The 9,168-nt window shown below is 45.9% G+C and overlaps 1 protein-coding gene across 1 annotated transcript; it reads right to left on the reverse strand.

Moving 5' to 3' along the window:
• Positions 1 to 441: 441 nt before the first annotated feature.
• Positions 442 to 7,009, reverse strand: CCNG2 (cyclin G2). Its single transcript, XM_057380027.1, has 7 exons — positions 6,611 to 7,009; positions 5,517 to 5,654; positions 4,497 to 4,747; positions 4,280 to 4,358; positions 4,099 to 4,197; positions 2,777 to 2,982; positions 442 to 2,277 (listed from the first exon to the last, which is right to left on the reverse strand). Exons 1-7 carry the CDS (start codon positions 6,719 to 6,721, stop codon positions 2,145 to 2,147), a joined length of 1,017 nt encoding a protein of 338 aa, XP_057236010.1. The 5' UTR covers positions 6,722 to 7,009; the 3' UTR covers positions 442 to 2,144.
• Between the last annotated feature and the right edge of the window lie 2,159 nt (positions 7,010 to 9,168).

The raw sequence follows: 9,168 nt of genomic DNA on the forward strand, positions 1-9,168 counted from the left end.
CAGCTCCAACCCATTATGGGCTTTCAGTGGTACCTGTGAGTTACCAGCCAGAAGGGATTTGCATGCAGAAGGACACCAAGTGTGCCTTCAATGAGTTCCTGCGGGTGTTCTGGACTGACAAGATGCAGACACAAACTGAAACCAGTGAGAACAGCAGCAAGGACAATTCCTGCAGAACCCAGAGGAATCCACCTGGAATGACCCTTAACCCCTAGCAGGAGCTTTGGATGTGCAAATGTACCAACCACAAGGTTCAGAATAAGCACAGGATACCTTACACCAGACTCTGAAACAGAGATTCCCATCCAGCACTGTGTGTCTCTCCTTTTTCTTGCCTCAAGTCCTGGGAAAGCTGGAACCCAGCTGTGGGATCACACACCCTGCACAGCATAAAAACAGGAAGCCAAAAGCTCCAAGGAAGCAACCGCCACTCACAGCAGGTAACGAATACAGCACTTGGTTTATTTTTGTTCTCAACCRAAACAAGACTCAGTAGGTTCCTTACCCAAGGACTCCTGAAGTGAATAGAGACTTGTAGCAAGAAGTCTTCAGAGATACAGTATTTATATCATACAGAGTACACAATAAATTACTATCTACATGCCACAGACCTACAAAAAGTTACATACAATGTAAAAAAATACAGTATTTTCTGCTTGGTTTTTTGTTTTAAATTTTTTTTCTGTACATTTTTTTTTTAAATTTACATTTTCATATACATTTTTTGTAAACTTTTGTGTTTTTAGAAAACTGAAATCACATAACAGTTATGGACTTACAGCATCACTCTTACCTTTCTAAAGCAACGCTTGCACCTACAAAACAGCTTTTAGCTTGTTTGCTCCTTCATTTCTACTTTGGCACCACCACACCTCACACCAGTTACTCTGAGCTAGTTTAGTCTGCTTTAGCCATGTCCTCACCAAGGAGAAACACAATTAGACTGGAATTTGTGCTTTGATAACAAAGTTCAGAAGAAAAACCGTTACATTAACTACTTCACCATCACATTTACCTGATATTTTACTGCATAATTTCAACTTCTCCTGCACTAACTGCTTTACATCAGCATGCAAACAAGTCTGATTATGACTCAATCAATAACATGAATATACTGAAAAACAACTACAAGGGTTAAATATTCAAAGGAATGTAGACTTAGCAAGGTTTACCATGTTAAGAAGTCTAAGCTAATAGCATGGACTGACATGTTAAGATTTGAAACACACTGAAGGATACAATGTGAATTTCAGTGTCAAAACATCTGTACTAAAGAAAACATGAAATTACTCCTGGGCACACAATTTATACTATCTCATAGTGAAAACTATATTGACTAGAAACCTCCTGCTTACCACACATACTCCTGGTGTGAAATAGGGATCCCTGAAGTTTATAAAAGCCAAGCTTCAAAAAATGCTACTTGGAGTACACAACTCAAGACCCTGCTGAAAAGGAAAAGCAGTTTCAGTGTTCGGCCCATTGGAGAGTAAATCATTCCAGCCTGGCACTACGTACACACACAGTTCCACRTAACCCACTCAGCCACTTGGATCTAACCCCAAAATACTAAAGAGTGGAGGTGCCCTCAAGAGGGACTGCAGTCCAACCTCCTGCTCAAACCAGGGTCAGCACTGAATTCAAGCCAAGCTTGGGATTCTGTCATGTTGAAYCATGAGAAGATCCCAGAACAACTGCACAGCTCCTCTTGGCCTCTCCCTTGCTTGACTGTCCCCATGAAGCAAATTTCTTCCATTAACCAAGAGCTTCCTGTTTGAATCTCAGGGAAGCTTCTCRTTCTTGCTCCATGCTTCTCAGTCAAGACCCTGAAATCAACTCAGGTGTTGAGCTGCTGAGGGTTTTGGACCACCAGGTACAGGACTACATTCATGGCTGTTGACAACAAAACTATACAACAATTTTTTTTTTTTTTTTTGCTGATCTGGGGACCTGAAAGAATGTTGTTTTTTTTTAATTCCTTAAAATTACAACAACAAAAAAAACCAAGGCAGGCATTCAAAGCATTGATATACCACAGCAAGTTTTGCCTTAATACAGTTTACAGATTACCACCTCATTTATTATTGCCAAAAAGACTCTATGGTGCATTCAAAACCTCAACCTAATACAATCCAGACTCAGTGCTAAGACCGATAGCTGAGAGTTTGCCACTTGGGTTTAGGTTTGAGTTCAAAGAAGAAGGTGCCTTCCAGATCACTCGGAGGAGAACTGCTAAGGCTTTCTTCCCCGCTGCTCATGTCTTCACAGGAGTCTTCACTAGAAGGAACAGTGGGAAAGGTAATTTTAACAAAGCACAACCYTTACAAAGTGGCAAAGTACTCCTCAGTCCTGGGGTTTCTTGCACCCCTTTCTCTTCCTAGTAGCAACATCCCACATCTAAATGCTCCTCGCTTAAGGCTCCTAAGGCTGAAATCCTAACAAGGCACAATTTTCCTGATGCCAACAACATCCTAGCAATCAAGAAGCCAGTGTTCCAGACACCAAACATGAATTCCTTCAGGAGACTGAAAACCTTTGCAAGCCTACCTGCCTTAAAACCAACATTGCCTCCCCCCACCCTGACAAGGACTTTCATCAAACACCACAGTGACAGTTCCCCCCTTCTTTCTGTTACTGAAGACATATTCTAAGCCCATCAATATTCTCACAGCTAGCACTTTTTTTTCCCCAAATAGCAATGATTAATATGGAATTGCTATGACCACTAGAGGAAAATGAGAATTCCCAACAAATTAAGCAGCTAAGTGTTACTAACCTCTCRCTTCCATTGAAACATCCACCCTCCGGGATCGTTGGCAACTCGGGAACRCTGTAGTAACTGTTTTGTAGGTTTTGGGCTGTACGTCTTGAAACAATCCAAACGAGTTTTTTGTGATCAGGCTTGCAGCATTCAGGAGAAGAATAATCTGCCAGGCATTTAGAGACCAGTTCCCTCCAATAAAGTARGTCACTATCACTTATCTGAAAAGAGAAAAAAAAACCCCAGAAGTTATTTAGTCTGTTACACACAAGCTCTAAAGATAACTCCTCCCTTCATTTTACCTTCTTGGAAAAGACCTGGAAAAAACATCAGTCAAGACAGAAATGAGTCATAACTGTGATACCTTTGCCAAAGTTGCTTTTGAAGGTGAACTACCAACTCCTACACACCTTCCTGACAAGTCCAAGGTGGAGTTAGGTTGACAGTCTGCCTGTCAGCCCTTGTTAATATTTTCATTATCAGTTCCAAAGGAGAAACGAAACAAAGGTTATTCCATTTTAAAATGAATTTTTTTTTTTAGAATTCATTTCCAAATGGAAGCAAAATTTTTAAACTACTTTAAAATGGAAGAAAAAAATTTAAACCACCGTTGTAAAATAGAATAATATTGTACTTTCAGGAACTGCTTCCATCCCTTAAGAAACTGGAGCTGTTCAATCTGACTGTAARAGTGAAAAGCTGCTTCAAGGCCATCAACTGAGGCAGCATGCAGCTAGAGGCTATGAGTCCTGTTTTAGCTCATAGGATAYCCTGAGCTGGAAGGGACCCACAAGCATCACGGAGTTCAACTCCTGGCCCTGCACAGGACAATCCCAAAAACCCCACCCTGTGCCTGAGGGCGTTGTCCAAATGCTCCTCGAGCTGTGTCAGGCTGAGTACTGTGACCATTCCCTGCAGAGCCTGTTTAATGCCTGACCTCCACCCTGGGGAAGARGCTTTTCCTGATATCCAGCCTAACCCTCCCCTGACACAGATCCAGCCATTCCCTCAGGTCCAATTATTCAGGCAAAAGGAATAACAAGCCCAGCAGTCACGGAACAGACTGGAAGTTTCTCCAGAACACACAGCTAGAGCTGTACAAGTTCAATCAGCTGCTTGTTAAAGCGTGTAYTGTATGTGCACTGTGTCAGCAGTTCTTCTGATTTTACACATTTAAGCTTGTTTTTTTAATTGCTCCTTTCCAATTGTTCCTTTTGCCAAACAGAACCTGTAAGAACACATTTAKGGACCCATTTAAGGGGTCCCCCAAATGCAATATCACCCATCCTAAACAGCATCAGTCCAAACTGGAAAAACATTCCACTGAAAATACTCACCTTTGAGTGTTTTTGAACACGAAGAAGGATCTCCAATAGCTCAACAGATTTCAATGTCTGAACTTCCAGAGTGAGAAGGCACAAGGCCAGGACAGATGGCTAAAAGGGAAAGAAAACAGCACTCAGCATTTATAGGAATCACAAACCTACTCAGAAGGTACAAACAACTGCTTCTACTCACTTTAGCTTTAGAGAAGACTAGACGGCAGTTGCAAGCTTTTAGCTGTGCTTCCAACTTGTCCAGATTCAATACTTCTTTCCTGGGAGACATCCAAGAGAAAGGTCTGGATCAACAAGCAAGTCAAGAAGCAAAAACTGAGGAGTTGCCTCCTCTCCAGCACAGGCTGCCATGATTTAAGAGGGAATTAAAAAGGGCTCAGCAAACACCACTAACTTACCTTTCTGAGGTATGACAGAGTACAATAGTATGGTACAAGTGCAAGAAGGTTAAGGCAGTAGTAGCTTTAAATTCAAAGTGCAACTTTTCTGAAATTATCTTTTCCATCCGTTTCAGGTCGGACACAGTGCATTTACATTGGCTGATCCGGATGATCTCATGAGCAGATGGGATATTGCATTCCTCCTCCACGACGCGGGCGGCCAGCTGGATGCAGCAAACTCCAATGCAAGACAAATGCTTCGGTTTCACCTAAAAACAACAACAAGCACCATGAATACCTTCCCCCCTATAAAAACTGTGCTTAAACAGCAAYTGTGTTTGGAATACCCACAGTTCAAYAGCCAAAGACTTGCTGATCTCTACTAAATCTCCACTGATTCTCTGGGAGYGAGGAAGAGAAGCTCGACAGCTGAGCAGCCTCTCCTCAGGTTGTTCCCCAGTCATGACACAAATAAATCGCGGTGGAAACTGCAATTCCCCACTCCTCCAAGCGGCAGTGCTCACCCACCCTCACTTACAGCCCACACAAATCCAGTTCGAGCCTGTTCCAGGCAGCCCCATCCCTCCACAGATTGTTGCTGCCCTTGCTCCTCTCTCCCATCTACCACCGYCACATTTTGTGCCACTTCAAGTACAGTCAGACCAAAGAACTGATGCAACTTCGTTTTTTTCTGCTGATCTAATAGTGAGGAACTGGTTTAAGTCCAAGCTTCCTGCCTCAAAGCAGCACAAACACGATAAAAACAACCAGGAAATGATCACTTGGTATCAGGCCCAAGGCTAAGTTAAGCTTTAGCACACTACCCAGAGACAGYCTGTAACACTAATGGGATTGTTTTTCTTAATTCCTCCTTTCTTAGAYATTTACATGGTGACGGTTCCAGATTTATTAGAGGAAATAAATCAAGCTGCTACTTGTCTTTCAAGGTAAAAGGAACTGCACTCAACTCCAGGTTTACAAAGGAGACCTCAGAGCAGTTGCTGAATGCACAGAATGAATCAACAGCCACACTTGTACCTTCATAAGAGCCAAGAATCTGTCCAGAATGTTGACAGCCAAAACAAACGTTTCAGTTGCAAATCCAAAAAAGTTGGTCAGACTCCAAAGATCTTCCACCTTGGCATTCCTTTGTCTTGAACAGAGTGTGTTTTCACTCTATGGCAAGAGAGGCAAAGGCAGAATTATTCTGTGGCAGCAGCAATCACTGTGATTCACTCCGTACATTATCTTTTATTTAAATCAACAGAAGCAATTCTCCCCTTAAATATTTTATTTCACTTAACTTAAAAAAAAACAATAAGTTTTGACACTTAGGACTCAAATCACACACAACACTGAGATTACAGCCAGGTCCTGAGTCTTGCTGGTGCWATAGCCAGCACAACCTCATTTCCTACTCTCCACTTGCTTATTTTAAGACACATTTAAGACTTATTTAAGTTACCAAGAGCAGGCGTACACAGACTCCTGACCTTAAAGACGGCCACACAACTCTCTTGCACATCAATATTTAAGCAACAACAGTTCTGCTTTCACAACAAACAAGCAGACTCATCTCAGCGATTTTTTTTTGTTGTTGTTAAACATTAAAGCCCTTCCCAAAGAACTCACAAGCAACCAAAGGAACATAATAAGCCTGCCCTGAACTCAGTAAAGAACTTTGGTCGTTAACGTGAATTTACAATGATTAATTTACATTTTGCTGCTCAGCTCCGAGCGTTTCTGGGTTCATTTCCCCAGAGCTCGCCAATGGAAAGCTGGTGGTTTCCTTGTTTGTTACGTGCCTGCTTGACATCCCACCTCCCCCGCAGCGACAGGAAGCTCCCCACACGGAAACAATACAAAACCTCCTGCTTCTGTGCTCACTCTAAATTTAAACAATAAACACTTAACGCCGAAATATTTTACTTGCCCTGTGGGTCGCAACGCTTGCACAATGTTAACGTTAATACCGACAGAAGAAACTAGAACTAAAACAAAAGGCAAGCAGGCATACAGATAAAATAATTAACTTTTCGCAGTTAACGCACGTCCCCTGTAAGCTGAAATAGTCTTTGAAATTTTTGGAATTTTCTTTCTTCCCTGAGGAGCCCCCCGAAGCCCTCACGCACCTCGGCGGCGCCCTCGATGAGGCTGAGCCCCTTCTCGCGGGGCTGGAACCGCCCCTCCAGCTCCAGATGGAGGTTCAGCTGCTTGAAAAGCCACAGCGCCTCGCTGCTCATCTTCCCTTTCCTCCGCCTCCTTCCCCTCCGCAGCAGGGAAACAAAGGGGCCCCGCAAACCGGGGGGCGAGGGGACACCGGGCTCCCCCGCAGCCCTCAGCGCTCGGGGAGGGGGAGGCGAGCCCGGCTCCCGTCACCGCGCGGACGGGGGTGGGCTTGGCCGCTGACCCCGCATCCAGGCAGGACGGCCTGGACCCCCGCGGGGAGTCACGGCACAATCACAGTACCATCACAGCACCATCCCCGGCCGCTACCGCCTCCCTCCCGGCCCCGCTCCAAGATGGCGGCGACGCGTCCCCGCCCACGGCTTTTGTTGTCCCTCGCGGAGGGATCCCTGCCGGTGAGGTGGCACGCGGAAATCAAATAGTCCGCCCCTCCAACCCAAGCAGTCCGATGGTGCCCAGGGTGGTCCCCAAGACCCGAGCAGGGTGCGGCCGGCCCGCACGCTCAAGCTCGGAGGGGAGCGGGGCTGTACCGCGCTGCTGCGGTGGGACGACGAGGATGCGCGGAGGGACACAGCGAGGGACGCATCACTCCTTTAAAGGGACGCCAGCCGCCCCTCACCCGTTTTGAAAAGACCGCCCAAACCCTCACGCGCCCGGATTGGCCCGCGCTTCCCGGCCGCTGATTGGCCGGAGGCGCCTCTCGCGACGCCCCCTTCCCCGCCTCGTGGGGGGCGTGTTGTTTACCGGCGGCGATTGGCCGCCGATCGCGGCACGCTCTGTTCTGATTGGACAAACGAGCGCTGCCTCCGCCCCGCCCACTGCTGCGGGCCCTGGCAACCGGGGCGAGCCCGCGCGCGCGCTCCCTGAGGCGATGAGGGGGATGAGGGGGATGATGGTGACGGACCCTCCCGGTCCCACAGCGCTGCCGTGTCCCACACCGCCCGCCCCACAGCACTCCCGTGTCCCCATACAAGATAAAGATGAACGCTGACCTGCTTAGAGCAGCCTGAGGATGCTCAGCTCCCGCGGGTCAAGTTCTGTGTATCTATGGGACCCTCCTCATTATTCACCCGTCTGGATTTAAAACTCCACTCTTGCTTCAGACCGAGAGATTTATGTACAGCCTGGTGTTGCAGTGTTTTTGGCAGGTGCACTTCCAAACTTCCCTTCCTGAGGAGTAAATCCAAGGCCCAGCATTTCAGGAAGGCAGTGGTGGATCAGCCCCTTAAATCAGAGGCTGCATCCAAGGACTTTTCAGCTTAATGGAGTCCTCAGGACCAGATAAAACAAAAATAAATCATAGTCTGGAGGCTCTGTGGGGCTGTTCCAACGTGCTCATGGGCAAACACAAAGGGATAAATGTCCCAGGACAAATCCAAACTGTGGCGATCAGATGTGTGTACACACTGGAGACAAAAGTCTGTGGAGGCAACTCCGGCAGATTAGCGCTGGGTTTGATCTGGTGAGGTTCCGCAGCTCCAACAAACACAAAATGTTTATGAAATGTCGCAGGCTGGAAAAGTAAATCCGCCTTCTCCACGGAGTCGTCAGCAAGGCTGCTGTGCCAAGCTCTATTTTGAGGAACCGTCCCTGTCTGTGATGCCAGTGATGACGGCCAGCACTTTCCTCAGGTTTATTTTGATGCCAAGGGCCCTGAGATTCCTGTAAACACGCATGACTTTTCCTCAGAGTATTCCTGATGYGGGCCATCAGATGTATCTGAGCATCCCTCCCATCACACCTTAAACAAACTGGCACGTTGACTGATTTTTGGGGAAGATAAAAGCTGTTTCAGACTGTAGTGCATCTGCTCCAGTGTGAACGATTGCTGTTAATGGAACCAATTTCAAACCAGCTCCATGCAGTGACAGCATCCAGGTAATGTTTACTGGGTGAGTCTCTCAGCTCCAGTCTCTGGTGTTCAAATCCCCTTAGTGGTTGCTCCCTTTTTCTTCCCCACATTCCAAAGTGTATCTTGCCTTCACAGAGATGGAGTGGGGATATGTTCCAGTTTACCTAARAGGATAGAAAAGGTTCATTTTTTAAGCACAGAGCATGACAGCTCCAAAAATATCAATTAATGCTTCAACACATACATTCCTTTCCCTTTACTAATTTAAACCTAATAGAACACTCTGAAAAATTATCCTTGATATATCATGTAGCCTGAAGGGGGGAAATCTCTTATCAGAGCATGACTCATTTCCCAGGTTAGGAGAGAGGGATCCCTGCACCATCTTTGTTCCWCAGTAATTAATTCACTTGTTGCAAACAGCTCAGTAGGATCGAGAAAACAAACAAACAAACACAAACCCCAAGGATCCTTAATACAAGTGATGGACTGCAGCTTTGGGATTAAAAATAGAGAAAATGAGTCTGCTCCCTGTGCTGTCTGGGCCTGGTAGAACAATGGGGTGTTGTGGGCAAAGGAGGAGTCATCATGAGGTCAGGGAACAAAATCTGTTGTTGTTTTCTATTTTTTCCTGTATACAAGGAATAATTT

This window comes from Malurus melanocephalus, unplaced genomic scaffold, assembly GCF_030028575.1.
Source record: "Malurus melanocephalus ecotype Western Australia unplaced genomic scaffold, MMel_1.1 scaffold_433, whole genome shotgun sequence".
Lineage (NCBI taxonomy): Eukaryota > Metazoa > Chordata > Aves > Passeriformes > Maluridae > Malurus > Malurus melanocephalus.